This window comes from Oncorhynchus nerka, linkage group LG11 (assembly GCF_034236695.1).
Source record: "Oncorhynchus nerka isolate Pitt River linkage group LG11, Oner_Uvic_2.0, whole genome shotgun sequence".
NCBI lineage: Eukaryota > Metazoa > Chordata > Actinopteri > Salmoniformes > Salmonidae > Oncorhynchus > Oncorhynchus nerka.
In genome coordinates, this window is record NC_088406.1 from 41178748 (window position 1) to 41205887 (window position 27140).

The window sequence follows — 27140 nt, forward strand, 5'->3', positions numbered from 1 at the left end:
TTCTGTACCCATGGACCGTGTCTGTCTGTCTGGTCTGGTCTGTCCAAGCCAGGGGTAACTAACTACACTTTGTCGCCAAGTTATTTTCGGATGCAGTCAGTCAGACCCTGGGGATCAGTGTCATGCCCGAAGCAAGGAGGTATGCTGGGTACAGCTATCTATCCCTACAGAGGGAGGCAGCACAGGCTCTCTCTGGCATCCTGAAACTATCAGCAGGGTTTATACATAAGACTTGTTTACTGTACCAAGCATACTCAATTATTTGAGTGTTCTGGAAAGACATTTGTGTGATTTGTGGACCGAGAAAACGGAAGTGTTCACCAGGGACGACATCATTCGTACCGCCTGTTTGCAATGTTTACACAGCGCCTTCATTCTCTTTCATCCAAGTATAACGTGCCACATAAACAGGTGAAACGGTACCGTTAGATGTTATTTTCAGAGGTGAGCTCTATATCATATAGGAGTCAGCCTACTCCAAATAAGGATATTATTTGTCACGTCTGAGCTGCCTTTGAGTTGTAGTGCTATACATGGTTGATTAGTGAAGCGTTGCCTTTGCAAAGACACTTGGCATATGGCGTTAGTCACTGGCTGGCTGCTCTGACTGTCAGACAGTGTTGTGAAAACGCCAGTCTACTGAAGAGGATCTCATTGTTGTAATGAGAGGTCCAAGGATGATGATATCACATATTCCGTTACCATTATAATGCTGACAAGTTTCGTCATGCTCACAGCAACATTTCTAAACTTAGCTAAACAAAAATACCCTTATTTGTCAGCTGAGCGTCTCAGAATTAGCATGGATACGATTTAGCTTATTATTGTTCTCTCTAGCTCGAGGGACATGCAGTGCATTTGAAAAGTATTCAGGACCCTTGATTTTTAAATGTTTTATGTCTTCATCAATTTAAACACAATACCCCATAATGACAAAGCAAAAACAGGTTTTTAGAAATGTTAGCAAATGTATAAAAAAATTTAAATATCACATTTACATATGTATTCAGGCCCTTTACTCAGCACTTTGTTGAATCATCTTTGGCAGCGATTACAGCCTTGAGTCTTCTTGGGTATGATGCTTCAAGCTTGGTACACCTGTATTTGGGGAGTTTCTCCCATTCTTCTCTGCAGATCCTCTCAAGCTCTGTCAGGTTGGATAGGGAGCATCGCTGCACAGCTATTTTCATGTCTCTCCAGAGATGTTCAATTGGGTTCAAGTCCGGGCTCTGGCTGGGCCACTTAAAGACATTCATAGACTTGTCCCAAAGCCACTCCTGCATTGTCTTGGCTGTGTGCTTAGGGTCATTGTCCTGTTGGAAGGTGATCCTTTGCCCCAGTCTGAGGTCCTGAGTACTCTGTAGCAGGTTTTCATCAAGGATCTCACTGTACTTTGCTCTGTTCATCTTTCCCTCAATCCTGATTAGTCTCCCAGTCTCTGCCACTGCCACTGAAAAACATCACCACAGCATGATACCACCACCATCATGCTTCACCATAGGGATGGTGCCTGTGTTCCTCCAGACGTGACACTTGGCATTCAGGTCAAAGAGTTCAATCTTGGTTTCTTCAGACCAGAGGATCTTGTTTCTCATTGTCTGAGTGTCTTTAGGTGCCTTTTGGCCAATTCCAAGTGGGCTGTCATGTGCCTTTTTAATTTAGGAGTGGTTTCCGTCTGGCCACTCTACAATAAAGGCCTGATTGGTGGAGTGCTGCAGAGATGGTTCTCCATCTCCACAATGGAACTCTGGAGCTCTTTCAGAGTGACCATCGGGTACTTGGTCACCTCCCTGACCAAGGCCCTTCTCCCCTGATTGCTCAGTTTGGCAAGCGGTGAGTTCTTGGAAGGGTCTTAGTGGTTCCAAACTTCTTCCATTTTAAGAATGATGGGGGTCACTGTGTTCTTGGGGACCTTCAATGCTGCAGACATTTTTTGGTACCCTTCCCCAGATCTGTACCTCGACACAATCCTGTCTCAGAGCTCTATGGACAATTCCTTTGACCTCATGGCTTGGTTTTTGCTCTGATATGCACTGTCAACTGTGGAACCTTTTACATAGACACGGTGTGCCTTTCCAAATCATGTCCAATCAGGTGGACTCCAATCAAGTTCTAGATCAGTGGAAACAGGATGCACCTGAGCTAAATTTTGAGTCTCATTGCAACAGGTCTGAATACCTATGTAAAAAGGTATCTCTGTTTTATTTTCTCTACTTTATTTTCTCTATTTTCTCTCTTTCACCCCCCCTTTCTCTTTCCCTGTCTCTTTCGCCAACTCTCTTTCTCTTTCCCTGTCTCTCTGTGCATGCAATTCTGTTCGTGAAGAATTTCTAGCAAAGGAAGATTGACTTTTCAGAGTTGGTGAGAATGTCAGAGAAAAAGATTGGCTCTTCACAAGAGAGTGAAAGGCCAGTCATGCAGAGAAGAAATCTTTGTCAGTGTTCATATGGATTAGCACACCAAATATATTCTTGGCTGTACTGTCCTGTCATCGGACAGCGTGGCTTAGGTTTTAGACCTAGAACAATACCCGGTCAGTCACTGGTCAAAATCTGTGGTCAATCATAGGGCTGTTGCAGTGACCGTATTACCACAACACCGCACAAGACCCTCCTGCAGCAAAGCACCCCCACAACATGATGCTGCCACCCCGTTCTTCACGGTTGGCATGGTGTTCTTCGGCTTGCAAGACACCCCCTTTTTCCTCCAAACCTAACAATGGTCATTATGTCCAAACAGTTCTATTTTTGTTTCATCAGACCAAAGGACATTTCTCCAGAAAGTACGATCTTTGTCCCCATGTGCAGTTGCAGACCGTAGTTTGGATTTTTTTTTATGGAGGTTTTGGAGCAGTGGCTTCTTCCTTGTTGAGCGGCCTTTCAGGTTATGTTGATATAGGACTTGTTTTATTGAGGATATAGATACTTTTGTACCCGTTTCAACCAGCATCTTCACAAGGTCCTTTGCTGCTGTTCTGGGATTGATTTGCATTTTTCGCATCCAAAGTACGTTAATCTCTAGGAGACAGAACAAGTCTCCTTCCTGAGAGGTATGATGGCTGCGTGGTCCCATGGTGTTTATACTTGCATACTATTGTTTGCACAGATGAACATGGTACCTCCAGGCGTTTAGAAATTGCTCCCAAGGATGAACCAGACTTGTGGAGGTCTACAAAAACTTTTTTCTTGGCTGATTTATTTAGGTTTTTCCATGATGTCAAGCAAAGAAGCACTGACTTTGAAGGTAGGCCTTGAAATACATCCACAGGTACACCTCCAATTGACTCAAATTATGTCAATTAGCCAGAAGCTTCTAAAGCCATGATATCATTTTCTGGAATTTTCCAAGCTGTTTAAAGGCACAGTCAACTGAGTGTATGTAAACTTCTGACCAACTGGAATTGTGATACAGTGAAATAATCTGTCTGTAAACAGTTGTTGGAAGAATTACTTGTGTCATGCACAAAGTAGATATCTTAACCTACTTGCCAAAACTATAGTTTGTTAACTAGAAATTTGTGGAGTAGTTGAAAAACGAGTTTTAATGACTCCAACATAAGTGTATGTAAACCTCCAACTGTATATATTATCACTTTTGAATGATTAAGGTAAGAAATGCCTTTTTAAAGAAAATCATATTCATGCACGTCATGTAACCTAGTCCATAGGCCTATATGATTTGATAAGGTTTATCACAACTAAGGTGGCCAAATAACTTCTTAAAATTAAGCACATTACTCCACGTTACAAAGGATGTAGAGCCTAACTGGCATACATAAGCAGCGCGTGAGTTTCAAGTTTGGGGAAGATCATTTTCACCCTAAAAATACACCTTTATAATAAAAGCATTAAATGCATAATTGTATTTGTGGTCACTTTTGAGAATGGCGTTTTTGCACTAATGGAACAATAGCCTACTGCCGTGTGCGCATTGTTGCTCTTATAATGTGAAGAAATAACCTATTAGGCTATCAACATTTTATGTTAAACGTTCTGATCTGTTGTGTCAGCCTTATTAAAGATTGTTTTTTTGATGCTAGTGCTTGTATTAATTTGGGATCTATTGTATATTAGATATATATATATCTATTGTATATAAACAGTCCCAGACTGTTTGGAATATTTATTCCTCACACAGAATATAACTTAGGACAACTTTTGTCCTATGAGGATAGTAGATTTGACATAGGCTAGTGCTTTTGCTGTTTGTTAGACCTACTCATCTTGTTGGCTGACGGAGTAAATGTGGACAGTTCTTCCAATACCTTCAATATGCACCTCGGAATTGGATAAGGACGCTGTTCATTTGCTGTATTGGTCTTGTTAATGTGTGAAAGTGACATATTTCAAAAAAATATTTTTGAATATCGCGCGCTGCCTTTTCAGCAGAATGTTTGTCGAGGTGTTCCGCTAGCGGAACCCCTGCGCTAGAAAGGTTAAAGATATTCTTCTCCTTAATGCAACCGCTGTGTCAGATTTCAAAAAAGCTTTACGGAAAAAGCACACCACGGAATAATCTGAGTACAGCGCTCAGAGACCAAAACAAGCAATACAGATACCCGCCATGTTATGGAGTCAACAAAAGTCAGAAATAGCACTATAAGTATTCACTTACATTTGATGATCTTCATCAGAATGCACTCCCAGGAATCCCTGTTCCACAATAAATGTTAGTTTTGTTCGATAAAGTCCATAATTTATGTCCAAATACCTCCTTTTTGTTAGCGCATTTAGTACAGTAATCCAAATGCGCAGGCACTAGGTCCAGACAAAGTCAAAGTTTGTCAAAGTTATATTACAGTTCGTAGAAACATGCCAAATGATGTATATAATAAATCTTTAGGATGTTTTTATCATAAATCTTCAGTAAAGTTTCAACCGGAGAATTCCTTTGTCTTTAGAAATGAAAGGGAACAGAGCTAACTCCCACGGGCGTGCACCTGACTGAGCACATGGCCTTCTGGCAGACCCATGACTCAATCAGCTCTCATTCTCTCCCACTTCACAATAGAAGCCTGAAACAAGGTTCTAAAGACTGTTGACATCTAGTGGAAGCCTTACGAAGTGCAATATGACCCCACAGACACTGTATATTGGATAGGCTAAGGCTTGAAAACCTACAAACCTCAGATTTCCCACTTCCTGGTTGGAATTTTTCTGAGGTTTTTGTCTGCCATATGAGTTGTGTTATACCCACAGACATCATTCAAACAGTTTTAGAAACTTCAGAGTGTTTTCTATCCAAATCTACTAATTATATTAATATCCTAGCATCTGGGTCCTGAGTAGCTTTTCATCCGGACGTGAAAATACTGCCCCCTACCCCAAAGAAGTTAAAACAGAATAGTCGCACGTGCGCACTTCCTCAAATTGTTTGGAGAAAACATCCTTTCTATTTTATTCAGCTTTGTTCAATTGTATTCTTCATACTATAAAATAATATAAAATAATTCCACGGACTTCTAAGCAAATCTTGTCTGCTAAATTAACCTAGTGTAGCCCACAGCCATGACATAGCCAGATCAGGACAACTCAAAGTATGCTATTTTGTTCTTCTGAAATAGACTACATTTTCTTCATATCATGTTTCTTTAGACCTGTCTAAAATAAATAATGGATTTATTGTGAAGGTGTAGGCTATATTACAAGGATTTATTAGACTTTTTAAAATGTAGATGTTCCAAAGGTCTGCATCAGTGGCTTGTAGGCTGTGTGTGGAAGCCAGAAAATTATAAATGTATTTGTTAACTTACTGTCAATTACCGTGAGCTCGACTAGTTATTTGCTTGACAATCACCGGCTGACGAAATTTGGTGACCGTCAGGTAGCTGTGGTTGATTTTAAACATTTGTATATTTTGTAGTACTTACAGCAGTATACAACTTTATTATTCTAACTACATTCCGTCATTAGGCCTAGAGTTAGAAGCATCCATGGAGGCCTGTGTGTGTGGTTTTAAAGCACGGTGAGTATCGAGTTTACTAGCCAGGGAAGATTATAGTTATCGCCACAGCTTGATTGAGAAAAGAGAGACCCAGATTATCTGTGAGTAGACAGTAAGTAGCAAATCTCTCATTCATACTCCATTTGAAGGGAAGCTATTGTAGTCTTTTCTGTGTGAATAACAATAAATATGCTCTGTGTCTATTTTAGGTTCTCTGTGTCAGTTCTACCGCCCCATTGTCACAATTTGCCAAATACGGCACGCTACCATGCTGTTTCAAAGCAATCGTTGGTTGGGTGCTTAAGATGGCATGTGAGGTGATCAAAAATATGTTAGGCTATCTGCATTCAGAGAACATTCAGTGAGATAGAGGTCATAGGGCTGTCACAATTATTGTGTAATCGTGTAGCCGACTATTATGGACAATAACCGTGATCTGAAATTTGTTTTCGTCATTACCATCTTAATGTATTCATTTTAGATGAAGGGGGATTCAACTTTATATTCAAGTAGATAAAGTTTACCCATTACCAGTTGTTCATTTTTACATGAATTAGGTAAATTATTTTACGAGCAAATTGGAACGACCGGGAGGAGAAGCTTCATTTCCAGAAGTTGCAAGCGGTCAAAAACCCTCTGTCTGAAAAGAGGACAAGAAATGTTATCTTGACAACAACAAAAAATTATGAAAAAATATTTCTACAAGGGGGACTATTCTTACCTTACTGTATTTTAGGAGAGCTCCTACTTTATGGTCTCCCAAGGGTGTGCAGAAACATGTCTTAAGACTAGAGCATTGTAAACAATAGGCCCCCAATAACTTGTTTTTCTGATCTGTTGATTTGGCTATAGGATTCTTAATATTTTATCAATTCTATTAGGATATAAATATTAATCAGTAACATAGGCGTGGTTATGTAAGCCACATCCCGTTTGAGGAAGTCAGCCCCATGTAGTGAGCTCTGACCCCTCCTCCCAGTGTCTAAGCCTCTCCCCCTGGGCCTGAGGACAGAGGAATGATCTCCAGCCGAGCTCTGTTGAAACGTGAGGAGGTGACTCACAACTGAACAAGCCAGTTGAACCTAGCAATAGAGCCACAGTGCCGCCAAAGCTTGACTGTACATACTACACTGATCTAGGACCAGTAATGGAGCAAGGTAATGTCCTCAATGGAAGCGGATCGGAAGCACACACAGCGGGACAGAGTAGGGACCAAGCCATGCTGGCTCAGGAGTGCCCAGCTTTCCTCTCCAATGTGACTGCACTCATGAGGGTAACAGGGGACAACTCTAATATTAGCAATCGTGGAACTGTTGCTGCTGTCTCTGTGTATATTTAAATGTGATTTGTTATGTGTCTGTGTGTTTGGATGGTGTTAGACTTGTGTCGGGTATTCATTGTTTCGTTGGTTATAACTGCATTAGCAAGAGAGAGCTACACACACAAGTTTTTAAACTGTTAACCTCTCTAGGGTATGTGGGACGCTAGCATCCCACCTGGCCAACATCCAGTGAGATTGCAGAGCGCCAAATTCAAATACAGAAATACTCATTATAAAAACTCAGAAAAGATACAACTATTTTACATAGGTTTAAAGATTAACTTCTTGTGAATCCAACAACGGTGTAGGATTTTAAAAATGCTTTACGGCGAAAGCATACCTTACAATTATTTGAGAACATAGCCCAGCAGACAAATCATTACAAACAGTAACCAGCCAAGTAGAAGAGTTACACAAGTCAGAAATAGAGATCGAATTAATCACTTACCTTTGATGATCTTCATATGTTTGCATTCAGAAGACATTCATTTATTCAATAAATGAATCCTACAGACGAAGAACCATATATGTGACATAAAAAAAAGAAAAAAGAGATATACATGAAAAATCATTACTGGACACCCTTTTTCTATAGTGAACCTGTTTCACAAGCTTTCCACCTCAATGAACCCTACAGTAGCTAGCTAGTTATATGTAACGATACACTGTATCCTGCAGGGATTGCACACCGAGGGTTCATTGAGGTGGCAAGCTGCATATTGAAGTGGGTGAAGACAAAATTCACACCACTCACCAAACCAGAGGTGCGCAAGTTGATCATCTTTAGTGACTGATGCTGTGGGCAGAATAACAACTGGCGGCTGCTCAACCTGATGTCGATGCTCGTCTCTATGGGTTACTTTACCCAAGCTGAGCAGAAGTTCATGGTCTTTGGTCATTCTTTTCTTCCTTGTGATCGATCTTTTGCCACCAACGAGAAGAAGCGCAAGGTGTCAGTCCTTCATACACCTGATGATGATACTTGAAGCACAACCAGCAAAACCATTCAAGGCGATGAGGATGAAATGTGAAGACTTCAGGCACCTCCCAGATTCTGTCCTCAAGCGACCAGCTGGACTACAGATCACCTCCGTGAGGTGGTTAAAAGTCACAGGTATTGCACAGAGAATAGTTTACTAACATCCCATCAACATGCAACATGTTGTTCTAACAATAAAATATCTTAATGCTTGACTGTGAACGTTGTTTATTGATGTCAGGAACTTAAAATGTTTCTGTTCTAATTTCAGTTGAGGATCCTTGGAATCTGTACGCCAGACAGAGCCACAGTCTATATGAGGGATGGAAATCGTGACTGATCTCCAAACCAAAACAAGGAGCTACACCTCAACCTCCCTATTTTGCAAGCCACTACCCTAGAGCATATGAGAGTCCTCTGCCCATCAAAACAAACAAGTACCAAGATCTGATGACCAGCTCAACTACTTGCCAGCTGCTGCACACTCTTTTTTAAAATGATAAATCACTGCAGAGTGAATCGTTTGTTGTTAAACCAAGCTACATAATTAAGCATTTTTTCTGAGTTTATGATCCCCTGAACCTGTATAGTATGTTGAATCTGAATACATTTCAGAAGACATGTCACCCCTGTTGTAGGAAATTAAATGTATAGTAGGTGTTTTCTATGTGAATCAATTTGTGTATGATTTGAACCAGCACAATATATTGAATTAATTACATTTTAAGATGTTGTTCCTAGTGTAGAAAATGTTATGTACAATGTGTTCTGTTGAGAATTATTTAGTGTGTGATCATTTGAACCTTTTTTAATCTGAATGAATTAAAAACAAAAGTCATCACATACAGTATGTGAGTATTCATTTGATCTTGATTCCCTTTTTTTATTCATTACAATATATAGTACGTCTCTCTGTCACCACATTTAGCATTAACTCTAAGCAGTTAATACTTCTTCTTTTTTTAAATATCAGTTGTTGTTGGAAGATATGGGTATGGTGAATTATTTGTCAACCATAAAACACCTAATGTGGTACACACAATTAATAATATAAAAATAACTGATTATCTTAAAATGGAAACATTTTCACATATGGTTCTTCGTCTGTAGGATTCAAATGTTCCTTTTTGTTCGATAAAGTCTCTCTTTATATCCAAAAACCTCAGTTTTGTTTGCACGTTTTCTTCAGTAATCCACAGGCTCAAACGCAGTCGCAACAGGCAGACAAAAAAATCTAAATTGTATCCGTAAAGTTCATAGAAACATGTCAAACGATGTTTATATTCAATCCTCAGGTTGTTTTTAGCCTAAATAATCAATCATATTTCAACCGGACAATAACGTCGTCAATATAAAAGGTAAACAAGAAAGGCACTCTCTCGGTCATGCGCATGAAAAAGCTCTGTGACACTGCAGGGTCCACTCATTCAGACTGCTCTTACTCCCTCATTTTTCAGAATACAAGCCTGAAACAATTTCTAAAGACTGTTGACATCTAGTGGAATGCATAGGAACTGCAATTTGAGTCCTAAGTCAATAGATACTGTAATGGCATTGAATAGAAAACTACAAAAAAGAAAATCCTACTTCCTGAATGGATTTTTCTCAGGTTTTCGCCTGCCAAATCAGTTCTGTTATACTCAGACATTATTTTAACAGTTTTTTGGAAAGTATTTTCTATTAGAGGTCGATCGATTTAATCAGAATGGCCGATTAATTAGGGCCGATTTCAAGTTTCATAATAATCGGAAATCTGGATTTTTGGACACCGATTTGGCCGATGTCCCAATTATTATTATTTATTTTTTACACCTTTATTTAATCTTTATTTAACTAGGCAAGTCAGTTAAGAACATATTCTTATTTTCAATGACGGCCTAGGAACGGTGGGTTAACTGCCTTGTTCAGGGGCAGAACGACAGATTTTCAAAGAATTTCAGCTCGGGGGATTCAATCTTGCAACCTTACAGTTCACTAGTCCAACGCTCTAACCACCTGCCTCTCATTGCACTCCACGAAGAGACTGCCTGTTACGCGAATGCAGTATGCCAAGTTAAGTTGCTAGCTAGCATTAAACTTATCTTACAGAAAACAATCAATCAATCATAATCACTAGTTCACTACACATGGTTGATGATATTACTAGTTTATCTAGCGTGTCCTGCGTTGCATATAATCGATGCAGTGCGTATCGTTGCTCCAATGTGTACCTAACCATGAACATCAATACCTTTCTTAAAATCAATACACAGAAGTATATATTTTTAAACCTGCATATTTAGCTAAAAGAAATCCAGGTTAGCAGGCAATATTAACCAGGTGAAATTGTGTCACTTCTCTTGCGTTCATTGCACAAAGAGTCAGTGTATATGCAACAGTTTGGGCCGCCTAATTTGCCAGAATTTTACGTAATTATGACTTAACATTGAAGGTTGTGCAATGTAACAGGAATATTTAGACTAATGGATGCCACCCCTTAGATAAAATACGGAACGGTTCCGTATTTCACTGAAAGAATAAATGTCTTGTTTTCGAGATGATAGTTTCCGGATTCGACCATATTAATGACCTAAGGCTCGTATTTCTGTGTGTTATTATATTATAATTAAGTCTATGATTTGATAGAGCAGTCTGACTGAGCGGTGGTAGGCTCCAGCTGGCTCGTAAGCATTCATTCAAACAGCACTTTCGTGCGTTTTGCCAGCAGCTCTTTGTTGTGAGTCAAGCATTGCGCTGTTTATGACTTCAAGCCTATCAACTCCCGAGATTAGGCTTGTGTAACCGATGTGAAATGGCTAGCTAGTTAGCGGGGTGCGCGCTAGTAGCGTTTCAAACGTCACTCGCTCTGAGACTTGGAGTGGTTGTTCACCTTGCTCTGCATGGGTAACGCTGCTTCGAGGGTGGCTGTTGTCGTTGTGTTCCTGGTTCGAGCCCAGGTAGGAGCGAGGAGAGGGACGGAAGCTATACTGTTACACTGGCAATACTAAAGTGCCTATAAGAACATCCAATAGTCAAAGGTTAATGAAATACAAATGGTATAGAGAGAAATAGTCCTATAATTCCTATAATAACTACAACCTAAAACGTCTTACCTGGGAATATTGAAGACTCATGTTAAAAGGAACCACCAGCTTTCATATGTTCCCATGTTCTGAGCAAGGAACTTAAACGTTAGCTTTCTTACATGGCACATATTGCACTTTTACTTTCTTGTCCAACACTTTGTTTTTGCATTATTTAAACCAAATTGAACATGTTTAATTATTTATTTGAGGCTAAATTGAGTTTATTGATGTATTATATTAAGTTAAAATAAGTGTTCATTCAGTATTGTTGTAATTGTCATTATTACAAATAAATGTAAAAAAAAAAATTGCTCTTTTTGGGGCCCCCCAATAATCGGTATCGGTATCGGCGTTGAAAAATCATAATCGGTCGACCTCTATTTTCTATCCAAATCTACTAATTATATGCATATCCTATCTTCTGGGCCTGAGTAGAAGGTAGTTTCATTTGGACATGCTTTTCATCCAAAATTCCAAATGCTACCCCCTACCCTAGAGAAGTTAACGCAATTATTGTTTGTTGTTCCAGAATAGATGTGGAATTGGGAGGAAACAATGGGTTGTGTGTGTACGTGCGTGTCTGCCTGTATCTGCTTGAGTTGGTGTGTATGTGTGCGTGGGCCTGTGCATTCCTGCATGTGTTGTGTGTGGGTGTGTTATGTTGAGGTCATAGGCTGTTCATTTGCAGAGCAATTCACAATGGTGGCTTTCAGATAAACAGTTTATTTTTACGGTTTCAACCTGTTTTTAGACTTTGGAGATTTGGCTGGTTAGAGCATGTGAAATATGCTTAATGTATCCAATTGGCAGTTACAGTCTTGTGCCATCGCTGCAACTGCCGTGCGGACTCGGGGAAGGCGAAGGTCGAGAGCCATGCGTCCTCCGAAGCACAACCCTGCCAAGCCGCACTGCTTCTTGACACACTGCTGGCTTAACCAGGAAGCCAGCCGCACCAATGTGTCAGAGGAAACACCGTACGGCTGGTGACCTGAAGTCAGCGTACATGCAACCGGCCGCCTCAAGGAGTCGCTAAAGCGCGATCAAACCCGGATCTGTAGTGATGCCTCTAGCACTGCGTTGCAGTGCCTTAGACCTCTGCGCCACTCGCTAGGCCAGAATAAAAGTTGTTCATTAGGCCTGTTCTCCAAGTCTGTACTGTTGAATTAACCTCTCTATGGTATGTGGGACGCTAGCGTCCCATCTGGCCAACATCCAGTGAGGTTGCAGAACGCCAAATTCAATTACAGAAATGCTCATTATAAAAATTCAGAAAACAAAACATATTTTACATAGGTTTAAAGATTAACTTCTTGTTAAACCAACCACAGTGTCATATTTATTAAATGCTTTTCGGCAAAAGCATACATAGCCCAGGACATAGCCCAGTTGACAAATTATTAAAAACAGTAACCAGCCAAGCACAAGCGTTACAAAACGCTTTAATAGAGATAAAATTAATCCCTTACCTTTGATGATCTTCATATGGTGGCAAGCAGAAGACATTCATTTACTCAATAAATGTTCCTTTTGTTCGAAGAAGTCTCTTTATATCCAAAAACCTCTGGTTTGTTAGCGTGTTTTCTTCAGTAATCCACAGGCTCAAACTCAGTCAAAACAATCTGACAAAAAAAATCCAAATTGTATCCGTAAAGTTCATAGAAACATGTCAAACGATGTTTATATTCAATCCTCAGGTTGTTTTTTAGCCTAAATGATCTATAATATTTCAACCTGACAATAACGTCATCAATATAAATGGTCAACAAGAAATGCACATGCGCCTGAAAAAACTCTGCATCACGTTAGGGTCTACTCATTCAGACTGGTCTTACTCCCTCATTTATCAGAATACAAGCCTGAAACGATTTCTAAAGACTGTTGACATCTAGTGGAAGGCATAGGAACTGCAAATGGACTCCTAAGTCAATGGATACTGTAATGGCATTGAATAGAAAACTACAAAATCCCCCCAAAAACTTCCTGAATGGATTTTTCTCAGGTTTTCGCCTGCTAAATCAGTTATGTTATACTCACAAACAATATTTTAACAGTTTTGGAAACTTTTGAGTTTTCTATCCAAATCTACAAGTTATATGCATATCATATCTTCTGGGCCCGAATAGCAGGCTGTTTAATTTGGGCATGCTTTTCATCCAAAATTCCGAATGCTGCCCCCTACCCTAGAGAGGTTAACAATGTTATGCTAAGATGACCTTGAATTGAATGATTCAATTCTCACAGAGAAACATACCATGAAACTCTTACGCTTCCTTTCAAAGTGCATCCTATCCACACAACGTCAAACACACTCAGCTTCAAGACCTCTGCGTCTGTCGCTAAGAGTTTCTAGAGTCGTGTTAGTTAGGAACCAAATAGACTGAAACAGGGAGGGATAACCTAGACTCAGGGCTCATTTTCATTTTCCATTGTATGGAAACCAGTATGTCATTTTGTTATTTGAGTGAACTATCCTTTTTAATGAGCACAACTCAGGCCACAGTGAAAACTCCAACCTGAGGGTGTAAATGTTTGGAGGTCAGGGGTCATTCATCTTCTACTGTGTGGCTGTGAAGTCTGAGTTTAGCCTAGTCAACATCCTGCCGTGCCAGTGTGTTCTGTCTTCTCAGACAGGGGCCCAGCCAAAAGGGAGGAGACAGAGAGAGAGGGAGAGAAAGTGGGGAGACAGAGAGTGAGAGACCCTATGTTTATTTAACCTCACCTGGACAAACCTGGTCTTATGGATATCATAGAAAGCATGCTGCAGTATCATAAAAGCTACTAGTTGTATGGTGGTGTAGACTTGGTGCTTCCATGTTCTCCTGTAGTACATTGTTTTGCATTTAAATATTGTGGGATGGATGATGGGCACAACACAATGTATAGGTTTGGAAACCTTTGTCATCTAGTCAGCTTCTAAAACGGGATCATACTTCACTTGCATCTTTCCTCGAAACTTGTCTCTGTTTTTTATTTGACATGTGGCTGTAAGACCGGCCTTACTGCCACTCAGAGAGACATCCAGGGGAAGGGGGCTGTTGTCTCATTAATAGAGGCACCATTAGTTTTGAATGCAAGCCAGTTCGACCAGGGACAACAAGTTTCCTCTCAAACACAGTCAGTGATACAGGCTGCATCCCAAATGGTATCCTATTTTACCCTATGGGACCTGATCAAAAATAGTGCACTGTATAGGGAATAGGGTATCATTTGGGACATGGACACCAGTACTGGATGCTGCTGGAGGGCTAGTCTTCCATGTGGCTGTTTGAAGCTGCCGTTCTAATTAGCGCGAGCTAGTGACTAGCGGAAACCGCCGTGATTTTTCATCAGAGAGAGAGAGAGAGAGAGAGAGAGATCTTCAATGTGGTTGTTTTCCCAGTGTTCGCTGCACTAAGGAGAGTGTGACGTTCTTTTTTTCCTTGGGTTATGAGTTGTGAAGAATGCCTTTTCATCAGTGAGACTCTGAATTTGTTCTTGGTAACTCGGTGGTGGCCTTGTTGCATGTCTACAGTGCAACATTTTAAGCAATACCAAAACATGTTCCAATCCAACGGCTGACAAGATGCCTAGAATATGGGCATTCCCCACAGGGGTGTAGGTTGTTTTCTGGTCAGTGTATATACACTGAGTGTACAAAACATTAAGAACACTTGCTCTTTCCAGGACATAGACTGACCAGGTGAAAGCTATGATCACTTATTTATGCTAAATCCACTTCAAAAAGTGTAGATGGAGGGGAGGAGACAGGTTAAAGGAGGATTTTTAAACCTTGAGACATGGATTGTGTATGTGTGCCATTCAGAGGGTGAATGGGTAAGACAAAATATTTAGGTGCCTTTGAACTTGGTATGGAGTAGGTGCCGGTGCTGTTTTTTTCATGCTCAACAGTTTCCTGTGTTTATCAAAAATGGTCCACCACCCAAAGAACATCCAGCCAACTTGACAAAACTGTGGGAGGCATTGCAGTCAACATGGGCCAACATCCCTGTGGAACGCTTTTGACACCTTATAGAGTCCCTGCCCTGAGTAATTGACGCTGTTCTGAGGGCAAAAGGGGGAGTGCAACTCAATATTAGGAAGGTGTTCTTAATGTTTTGTAAACTCAGTGTAATTTGACCATGCCATCAGAAAATATGTTATTGTCAACAGCTTTGCTCACTGGGAAAAGGATGCAGAAGTGCATAACAAGGACAGGAGAGAGAGAGGAACAGAAAAAATGAGGAAGAATGGAGAGAGACTGGTACAACCACAGATTCACATTGGAAAGAAGGCAAGAAGGAGGAAGAGATGCTTTGATTCATAGAATAGGCCTAGTCGTTAAAGAATAGGCCTAGTCGTTAAACGTTAGGGAGAGTGGGTTTGTGGGAAAGCTACTGACTTACTCAAAGAAAGAGGATGATGAGAGAGTGAGGGATAGATAGATAGAGTCCCGGTGTTTGGGGAATGCCTTAACATCGCTGGCTAGAAATGAGTGTGCCTGAATGTCCCAACGAGGAGCATCAATCACTTTCTGCAAGACGCCATTTATCCTCACTCCAGACTCTTTATCAAATCGGTCTCATGTCAAGCAATTACCCTAACATTTTCCTGGGTTGTAATCTCCTTTGACTTTCTTAACTGTACACTTCATTTACTCATTGGAACGCTGCCAGTCAGTTAGCTAAACAGGCTAAGTACATTTTGCTAATATGAGAAGGAAAGCTAATGATGCTTAGAGAGCTCGCTGCGAGTTTGTGTTGTGCTGTCACATTTTGTCTGTCGATGAATTTAAATGGAGGTGGGAGGAAGAATGACTCAGTAAACAGTGAAGAACAACATGAAATAACCAGGAATGAGTCATGGATAAATGGAACGTGGGTGGGTTAGTTGGTGGGAGTACTGCCATCTTTGAATTGCAATCAGTTTGACTATTGAGTAGTACTGTCAACCCGGACCTTGGCTTTTCTGGGTCTGTGGGTTCAAATCCCAGGTTGGCCATAGCTGGGATGGACCTTGTTGTACAGTATTTTACTTCTCATTAAGTATTTTCCTGTGGCGCAGACTGTAGTGTAACTGTAAGGCTGGTTGTGGTTTAGACTTGTGACTGAGCTAATCCCTTGAGTCTCGCTTTAGCAGATAAGGAATGAGTCTTTAGCTTGGCTAGGAAATCCAGTCAGTGTTCCTCCTGTCAGCAAGCTGAATCTGCTACTACTTCAACGCTGGAGCAACATCAAATTCAACTCTTCCATCTGAATAGGTCAGACATGAGAACATGCAGTATGGACAGACGTGGCCAAAACTTTTGAGAATGACACAAATATTAATTTTCACAAAGTCTGCTACCTCAGTGTCTTTAGATATTTTTGTCAGATGTTACTATGGAATACTGAAGTATAAATACAAGCATTTCATACGTGTCAAAGGCTTTTATTGACAATTACATGAAGTTGATGCAAAGAGTCAATATTTGCAGTGTTGACCCTTCTTTTTCAAGACCTCTGCAATCCGCCCTGGCATGCTGTCAATTAACTTCTGGGTCACATCCTGACTGAATGCAGCCCATTCTTGCATAATCGATGCTTGGAGTTTGTCAGAATTTGTGGGGTTTTGTTTGTCCACCCGCCTCTTGAGGATTGACCACAAGTTCTCAATGGGATTAAGGTCTGGGGAGTTTCCTGGCCATGGACCTTAAATATCAATGTTTTGTTCCCCGAGCCACTTAGTTATCACTTTTGCCTTATGGCAAGGTGTTCCATCATGCTGGAAAATTGTTCATCACCAAACTGTTCCTGGATGGTTGGGAGAAGTTGCTCTCGGAGGATGTGTTGGTACCATTCTTTATTCATGACTGTGTTCTTAGGCAAAATTGTGAGTGATCCCACTCCCTTGGCTGAGAAGCAACCCTACACATGAATGGTCTCAGGATGCTTTACTGTTGGCATGACACAGGACTGATGGTAGCGCTCACCTTGTCTTCTCCAGACAAGCTTTTTTCCAGATGCCCCAAACAATCGGAAAGGGGATTCATCAGAGAAAATGACTTTACCCCAGTCCTCAGCAGCAGTCCAATCAATCCCTGTACCTTTTGCAGAATATCAGTCTGTCCCTAATGTTTTTCCTGGAGAGAAGTGGCTTCTTTGCTGCCCTTCTTGACACCAGGCCATCCTCCAAAAGTCTTTGTCTCACAGTGCATGCAGATGCACTCACACCTGCCTGCTGCCATTCCCGAGCAAGCTCTGTACTGGTGGTGCCCCGATGCCGCAGCTGAATCAACTTTAGGAGACAGTCCTGGCGCTTGCTGGACTTTCTTGGGTGCCCTGAAGCCTTCTTCACAACAATTGAACAGCTCTCCTTGAAGTTCTTGATTATCCGATAAATGTAGATTTCGGATGAATTAGGTGCAATCTTACTGGCAGCAATATCCTTGCCTGTGAAGCCCTTTTTGTGCAAAGCAATGATGACGGCACGTGCTTTATTACTGACAGAAATCCCCCTCAGCTCATGAAACATGGGACCAGCACTTTACATGTTTGGTTTACATTTTTGTTCAGTGTAGTATTAGGCCTACATAGTGTTGTGTGGATGCTGCCATGCTGGTTGTGGAACTCGAGGAAACTCTTGGAATTCTCTGTGTCATATAATTGTTATCAAAGCACGAGACTAGCGGGTGCTAGACCATTAACAGCCATGTGTTTAATAGGTAGTGGATGTGAAGTAATATGCTATGTTGTGATTGGAACCAGTCAGTAACTTAGACCTACACGGAGCGGAAGCTGCAGGTTCAGAGTGAGACGTGTGGGCCAACTTGGAGATCCAATGAGTCGCCCTCTTCACCTTTCCTCTCGACTCCTCGGGTTCTGACTGTGCCACCAGGTTTTGGTATCGTGTGCTTTAAAGGTGCTTGGAAAACTTTAGTCCCACCTTGCCTCTGCCGTGCCTCTACCCTGGGGGAGCCAGCTAATGACATCTACAGAGACTGTTTAAGGCTCGTAAACTGAGGGATTTGACCCTTTTAAAATCCCTCCGCCATTTCCTGGTTGTTAACCTCTCTGGGATATGTGGGACGGTAGCGTCCCTTCTCGCCAACAGCCAGTGAAAGTGCAGGGTGCCAAATTCAAAACAACAAAAATCTCATAATTAAAATTCCTCAAGCATAGAAATATTTTACACCAGTTTAAAGATTAAATTCTCGTTAATCCAGCCACAGTGTTTGATTTCAAAAAGGCTTTACAGCGAAAACACCACAAACGATTATGTTAGGTCATTACCTAGTCACAGAAAAACACATCCATTTATCCAGCCAAAGAGAGGAGTCACAAAAAGCACAAATAGAGATAAAATGAATCACTAACCTTTGATGATCTTCATCAGATGACACTCATAGGACTTCATGTTACACAATACATGTATGTTTTGTTCGATAAAGTGCATATTTATATAAAAAAATCTCATTTTACGTTGGCGCATTACGTTCAGTAGTTATAAAACATGCGGTGATTGTGCAGAGAGCGACATCAATTCACAGAAATACTCATCATAAATGTTGATGAAAAAACAAGTGTTATACATGGAATTAGAGATATACTTCTTCTTAATGCAACCGCTGTGTCAGATTTCAAAAAACCTTTACGGAAAAAGCAAACCATGCAATCTGAGTACAGCGATCAGACGACAAAAAGATATCTGCCATATTGTGTAGTCAACATTAGTCAGAAATAGCATTATAAATATTCACTTATCTTTGATGATCGTCATCAGAATGCACTCCCAGGAATCCCAGTTCCACGATAAATGTTTGATTTGTTCGATAAAGTTCATCATTTATGTCCAAATAGCTTCTTTTGTTAGCGTGTTTGGTAAACAAATCCAATCGCGCGTTCAGGTCCAGCTGAACGTCGGACGAAAAGTTCAAAAAGTTATATTACAGCCCGTAGAAACTTCTCAAACTAAGTATAGAATCAATCTTTAGGATGTTTTTATCATAAATGTTCAATAATGTTCCAACCGGAGAATTCCTATGTCTGTAGAAAAGCAATGGAACGAGAGCTAACTCTCTCGTGACCGCGACTCAGAGCCTGTGGCACTCTGCCAGACACCCTCTCTCATTCCCCTCTCATTCCCCCCTCCTTCACAGTAGAAGCCTGAAACAACTTTCTAAAGACTGTTGATATCTAGTGGAAGCCTTAGGAAGTGCAACATTTACACTGTATATTGGAATGGCAAACAGTTGAAAAACTACAAACCTTAGATTTCCCACTTCCTGGTTGGACTTTTCTCCGGTTTTCCCCTGCCGTATGAGTTCTGTTATACTCACAGACATCATTCAACCAGTTTTAGAAACTTCAGAGTGTTTTCTACCCAATACTACTAATAATATGCATATATTAGCATCTGGGACAGAGTAGCAGGCAGTTTACTCTGGGCACCTTATTCATCCAAGCTACTCAATACTGCCCCACTGTCACCAAGAAGTTAAAACTCTAATAGTTTGCCTAATTTCAGTTTATATGACAAAATAAGATAATATCATGTAGAGAATCATTGTACCATCTTACCTGCTGTGAAATATATTTTCCCATAACCAAAAATGTTGTTGTTTCAGCTGTTTGAAGCAGGTGTACAAAACCGAAAGTGAAAGACGCATAATTTAACATTTATTTATCTAGGCAAGTTAGTTAAGAACAAATTCTTATCTACAATGACGGCCTACCCCGGCCAAACTCGGACAACGCTGGGCAAATTGTGCGCCGCCCTATGGGACTCCCAATCACGGTCAGTTGTGATACAGCCTGGAATCAAACCAGGGTCTGTTGTGACACCTCTAGCACTGAGATGCAGTGCCTTAGACCGCTGTGTCACTCGGGAGCCCCCAAAAAAACTTACGAACAGGAAGCATAGAAATAGCGCACATTGAACAGATCTAACTCTTCTTAGAGTTGCTTTCAAGTAGAATAATAGATCTATAACTCACATTTCTATGTGGATTTGGTCAGGTCATCCAAAAAGTTACATATTGACACTTAAGTCTGTGGTGGCCTGGGACTTGAACATAAAAACACCTTAGGCACTGGGAGCTCTGCTCGTAAAACAAAAGAGGGTACTTTGTGCTTATAGAAGAGGAGTAGAGGTGCTCAAACGGTGCGTCAGAAGGCGATGTACTCAAACGGTGTGTCAGATGGCGAGGTGCTCAAACGGTGCGTCAGAAGGCGAGGTGCTCAAACGGTGCGTCAGAAGGCGAGGTGCTCAAACGGTGTGTCAGATGGCGAGGTGCTCAAACGGTGCGTCAGAAGGAGAGGTGCTCAAACGGTGCGTCAGAAGGCGAGGTGCTCAAATGGTGCGTCAGAAGGCGAGGTGCTCAAACGGTGTGTCAGATGGCGAGGTGCTCAAACGGTGCGTCAGAAGGAGAGGTGCTCAAACGGTGCGTCAGAAGGCGAGGTGCTCAAACGGTGCGTCAGATGGCGAGGTGCTCCACTCTTGAAGGTCTTTAGACACTAGCTCTGCTTGTGCGAGGGATAAAAAAACGTACTAGCAATTTGCTGAAGCTAGCAAAAACCGGGCAACCAGTCACTGAACATAAGATCAGAAAATCACATAATGCGAAGGTTGTGTCTACGCTAATTTGACGCTGTCATGCTGATTCATGTACAGAGAAACACATGGGCATTGCAGAAACAGAAATCAGCCTAGGCTCTTTGAACCTAGACAGACAGACAGACAGGCCTACTGTGTTCAGACAGTCTGTTTGGACACAGCGATTATGTTGACTCTCTGTTAACTTTCTAACAGCATCAAAAAGTAAACATGCTCACAGAGAGGTGGTGGGATTCGAGAGAGCATATAGTATGTTATCCAGATATACTTTTCAGACCTCTGTTCAAATAGTGTTTTCTTCCAAATATTTAAGCAGCTCTGTCTGGCACCATGGAACCAATGGGATGGTCCCAAAAGTGCAAACCTGCCCCGTATGGCAGGTATTTGAAAAAAAAAAAGAAATTGGACCCAAGTCTGATTCTCTATAGCCCAGGGCCATGCACTGCCAGCCAGGTCCTGTTACATGATATGAGAGAAAAGCTGCTGGATTTATGCCATACAAACTTTGAAGCCCCATGAATGCCTGCTGTCGGTATGCTCTGTTTCTTAGTAAACTACATTCTTAGCAAACAAAAATGCAGGGAACGAGAACATTTTCTGTTTTTCTCAGCTGTCGGTGTAGTCAGGCCTGCATTTTCTAGACCTAATTCACTAATCAGTGAATCCAGGGTGCCATTTTCAGATGAAAGCCAGTAAGATGTGGGTGTTGTGCATTGCAAATGGAGGCTCCACTGTTGTTGTGCTTTCCCCTCATATCTCTAGTGAACATATTGTAGCCCAGGGCTTGTTCTTCTAACCCTCTGTTAAGTGAAGCTGGCTGACTCAGATTACAGGTTAAGGTAATGTAGGGTTTGGTGTGTGGAACCCCAATCAGAGAACCTCACTTACCTAAATCACAGGGAATCACTGTCTGAGTGTGCATCAACAATTCTAGAGCCTACCACCTGAAAACTTGATATGTTTATTTAACTAGGCAAGTCAGTTAAGAACAAATTCTTATTTACAATGACGGCCTAGGAAGAAGGGCAGAATGACAAGATTTTTACCTTGTCAGCTCTGGGTTTTGAGCTAGCAACCTTTTGGTTACTGGCCCAACACTCTAACCACTAGGCTACCTGCCTCCCCAAGTATCCCTAGTTAGGTATAAAACCTAGCTGGTTTTAGACCTGGTGTCAAATCTGACGGAGTAATGTGGTACGGGTGCTATTTCCATGTGATCAAAACATCTCCTTTGTCTGAAAATACCAAACATAACTCATCTGGAAAAAAAATGTTTTCTAATATTCTTTGTCTGTGTTTATCTGTCTGAGCACTGTATTCTACTGACTGCCTAATAACCTTTTCACAATACTTAGTCGAGCTGTACTGCGCTGGCCCGGTTACCGGAACCGTGCTGGAAAGAACAATGTAAACAGAAAAGCCAAGTCCAAGTCAGCACAGTACAGTTGGTTCGGCACAATAGAGTGAAAAGGAACTCGTGTCTCTGTAAAACCAGAGTCGCAGCGTCTGCAGCAAAGGATTCACAGCAGGGGCCAGTTGAATTTTAGACGTTAAAGGTCACCTCAGGGGTCACCTGGTGATGAGCAGCAATGGACTGCTGTAGAGGTGGGCCAGCACACCTCTTAGAATGACAGCTGTTTCTACAATCACTGTGTTTGTTGAGACCCCTGAGTAGGAGCTCTAGACACTGGCAATGCACTGGCAGCTGTGATACATCTTGTTGTTTCAGGGGTGCACAGGCAGTCTATATGTCTGCTCATTGGGATCAAGACACGGTCGTCAGTATAGTACCTATAGTTAACCTACTAACTTCCTGTGACCCAGTTATAGGCAATGACACAATAACTATGAACACACCAACATCCACAAACATGTCGGTTAAGGGAGTTTTTTTTGTGTTGTTTGGTAGGAGTGTGATCTGTACTGCATATAAGACCAGCTTGGTCTGGCCTAGCCATTGCTGGAGCTAGATCTGTCCCTGATAAGACCTGGTTCCTGAGGAAAGATGCCATCACTGGGGGGAGGTGGGGGAGGGTCTGGGGAGGGTTTTGTTTATCTCCACCCACCTCCAAATTGCTCATTTCCAGATTGGCATCAGTGGCAGCCACACACAGGAAATGAGATTTGGGGCGAGGGCGAGGAGGAGGACATATTTGCAGCTGAGGCTGGATGTAATCAGATCTTCTATGTTTCTGTCTGTCCACAGGAAAGGCAGAGGCTGGAGACCATCCTGAACCTGTGTGCTGAGTACAACAAGGGCGACGGGCCCTTGGGGGGTGAGGCAGAGGGGAGGATGGGCTTCCCTGGGGGTCTGGGACCGGGGGAGGGGGCGGCCAGGAGACCCTCTATGGACAGCTTGGCAGGGTCCAGCTCGCTGCGTCGTAGCATGGCCCAGAGACAGCAGAGGGAGAGCGACGAGGAGAACCTCAAGGAGGAGTGCAGCAGTACAGAGAGCACCCATCAGGAGGTGAGGACGCCACTTCCTCCACAGGCCCTCCACAATGGAGACCGATACCAGGTCAGACGTAGGGCCGTCTATTATCACTTTCATCATTTCTACTACTTACTATGAGAACTACAGGCATGACATACTAGTACTTACTATGAGAACTACAGGCATGACATACTAGTACTTACTATGAGAACTACAGGCATGACATACTAGTACTTACTATGAGAACTACAGGCATGACATACTAGTACTTACTATGAGAACTACAGGCATGACATACTAGTACTTACTATGAGAACTACAGGCATGACATACTAGTACTTACTATGGGAACTACAGGCATGACATACTAGTACTTACTATGAGAACTACAGGCATGACATACTAATACTTACTATGAGAACTACAGGCATGACATACTAGTACTTACTATGAGAACTACAGGCATGACATACTAGTACTTACTATGGGAACTACAGGCATGACATACTAATACTTACTATGGGAACTACAGGCATGACATACTAGTACTTACTATGGGAACTACAGGCATGACATACTAGTACTTACTATGAGAACTACAGGCATGACATACTAATACTTACTATGAGAACTACAGGCATGACATAGTAGTACTTACTATGAGAACTACAGGCATGACATACTAGTACTTACTATGGGAACTACAGGCATGACATACTAATACTTACTATGGGAACTACAGGCATGACATACTAATACTTACTATGAGAACTACAGGCATGACATACTAAATCAAATCAAATCAAATCAAATTTATTTATATAGCCCTTCGTACATCAGCTGATATCTCAAAGTGCTGTACAGAAACCCAGCCTAAAACCCCAAACAGCAAACAATGCAGGTGTAAAAGCACGGTGGCTAGGAAAAACTCCCTAGAAAGGCCAAAACCTAGGAAGAAACCTAGAGAGGAACCAGGCTATGTGGGGTGGCCAGTCCTCTTCTGGCTGTGCCGGGTAGAGATTATAACAGAACATGACCAAGATGTTCAAATGTTCATAAATGACCAGCATGGTCGAATAATAATAAGGCAGAACAGTTGAAACTGGAGCAGCAGCACAGTCAGGTGGACTGGGGACAGCAAGGAGTCATCATGTCAGGTAGTCCTGGGGCACGGTCCTAGGGCTCAGGTCCTCCGAGAGAGAGAAAGAAAGAGAGAATTAGAGAGAGCATATGTGGGGTGGCCAGTCCTCTTCTGGCTGTGCCGGGTGGAGATTATAACAGAACGTGGCCAAGATGTTCAAATGTTCATAAATGACCAGCATGGTTGAATAATAGTAAGGCAGAACAGTTGAAACTGGAGCAGCAGCATGGCCAGGTGGACTGGGGACAGCAAGGAGTCATCATGTCAGGTAGTCCTGGGACATGGTCCTAGGGCCCAGGCCAGTTGAAACTGGAGCAGCAGCATGGCCAGGTGGACTGGGGACAGCAAGGAGTCATCATGTCAGGTAGTCCTGGGGCATGGTCCTAGGGCTCAGGTCCTCCGAGAGAGAGAAAAGAAAGAGAGAAGGAGAGAATTAGAGAACGCACACTTAGATTCACACAGGACACCGAATAGGACAGGAGAAGTACTCCAGATATAACAAACTGACCCTAGCCCCCCGACACATAAACTAATGCAGCATAAATACTGGAGGCTGAGACAGGAGGGGTCAGGAGACACTGTGGCCCCATCCGAGGACACCCCGGACAGGGCCAAACAGGAAGGATATAACCCCACCCACTTTGCCAAAGCACAGCCCCCACACCACTAGAGGGATATCTTCAACCACCAACTTACCATCCTGAGACAAGGCCGAGTATAGCCCACAAAGATCTCCGCCACAGCTCAACCCAAGGGGGGGGCACCAACCCAGACAGGCCGACCACGACAGTGAATCAACCCACCCAGGTGACGCACCCCCCCAGGGACGGCATGAGAGAGCCCCAGTAAGCCAGTGACTCAGCCCCCGTAACAGGGTAGAGGCAGAGAATCCCAGTGGAAAGAGGGGAATCGGCCAGGCAGAGACAGCAAGGGCGGTTCGTTGCTCCAGAGCCTTTCCGTTCACCTTCCCACTCCTGGGCCAGACTACACTCAATCATATGACCCACTGAAGAGATGAGTCTTCAGTAAAGACTTAAAGGTTGAGACCGAGTTTGCGTCTCTGACATGGGTAGGCAGACCGTTCCATAAAAATGGAGCTCTATAGGAGAAAGCCCTGCCTCCAGCTGTTTGCTTAGAAATTCTAGGGACAATTAGGAGGCCTGCGTCTTGTGACCGTAGCGTACGTGTAGGTATGTACGGCAGGACCAAATCAGAGAGATAGGTAGGAGCAAGCCCATGTAATGCTTTGTAGGTTAGCAGTAAAACCTTGAAATCAGCCCTTGCTTTGACAGGAAGCCAGTGTAGAGAGGCTAGCACTGGAGTAATATGATCAAATTTTTTGGTTCTAGTCAGGATTCTAGCAGCCGTATTCAGCACTAACTGAAGTTTATTTAGTGCTTTATCCGGGTAGCCGGAAAATAGAGCATTGCAGTAGTCTAACCTAGAAGTGACAAAAGCATGGATTAATTTTTCTGCATCATTTTTGGACAGAAAGTTTCTGATTTTTGCAATGTTACGTAGATGGAAAAAAGCTGTCCTCGAAATGGTCTTGATATGTTCTTCAAAAGAGAGATCAGGGTCCAGAGTAACGCCGAGGTCCTTCACAGTTTTATTTGAGACGACTGTACAACCATTAAGATTAATTGTCAGATTCAACAGAAGATCTCTTTGTTTCTTGGGACCTAGAACAAGCATCTCTGTTTTGTCCGAGTTTAATAGTAGAAAGTTTGCAGCCATCCACTTCCTTATGTCTGAAACACATGCTTCTAGCGAGGGCAATTTTGGGGCTTCACCATGTTTCATTGAAATGTACAGCTGTGTGTCATCCGCATAGCAGTGAAAGTTTACATTATGTTTTCGAATAACATCCCCAAGAGGTAAAATATATAGTGAAAACAATAGTGGTCCTAAAACAGAACCTTGAGGAACACCGAAATTTACAGTTGATTTGTCAGAGGACAAACCATTCACAGAGACAAACTGATATCTTTCCGACAGATAAGATCTAAACCAGGCCAGAACATGTCCGTGTAGACCAATTTGGGTTTCCAATCTCTCCAAAAGAATGTGGTGATCGATGGTATCAAAAGCAGCACTAAGGTCTAGGAGCACGAGGACAGATGCAGAGCCTCGGTCCGTTGCCATTAAAATGTCATTTACCACCTTCACAAGTGCCGTCTCAGTGCTATGATGGGGTCTAAAACCAGACTGAAGCATTTCGTATACATTGTTTGTCTTCAGGAAGGCAGTGAGTTGCTGCGCAACAGCCTTCTCTAAAATTTTGAGAGGAATGGAAGATTCGATATAGGCCGATAGTTTTTTATATTTTCTGGGTCAAGGTTTGGCTTTTTCAAGAGAGCCTTTATTACTGCCACTTTTAGTGAGTTTGGTACACATCCAGTGGATAGAGAGCCGTTTATTATGTTCAACATAGGAGGGCCAAGCACAGGAAGCAGCTCTTTCAGTAGTTTAGTTGGAATAGGGTCCAGTATGCAGCTTGAAGGTTTAGAGGCCATGATTATTTTCATCATTGTGTCAAGAGATATAGTACTAAAAGACTTGAGCGTCTCTCTTGATCCTAGGTCCTGGCAGAGTTGTGCAGACTCAGGACAACTGAGGTTTGGAGGAATACGCAGGTTTAAAGAGGAGACCGTAATTTGCTTTCTAATAATCATAATCTTTTCCTC

General features: G+C 42.2%; 1 protein-coding gene and 1 long non-coding RNA gene across 15 annotated transcripts in view; both read left to right on the top strand.

Annotated features, from left to right (window-relative positions):
• Positions 1-27140, top strand: part of LOC115136866 (pleckstrin homology-like domain family B member 1) — a 110686-nt gene that overhangs the window by 56580 nt on the left and 26966 nt on the right. For 10 of the 14 annotated variants that reach the window (XM_065024533.1, XM_029672729.2, XM_065024534.1 and 7 more), the window contains one exon: positions 23085-23396. In XM_065024533.1, the coding sequence (XP_064880605.1) occupies positions 23085-23396 (312 nt within the window). The remainder of the gene's footprint in view (positions 1-23084; positions 23397-27140) is intronic. The other 4 variants (XM_065024530.1, XM_065024535.1, XM_065024538.1 and 1 more) reach the window with 1 other exon arrangement.
• LOC115136891 (uncharacterized) lies at positions 6577-9090 on the top strand. The gene is made up of 2 exons (XR_003864722.2): positions 6577-8378; positions 8515-9090. It is a non-coding gene; the product is annotated as an uncharacterized LOC115136891 (long non-coding RNA).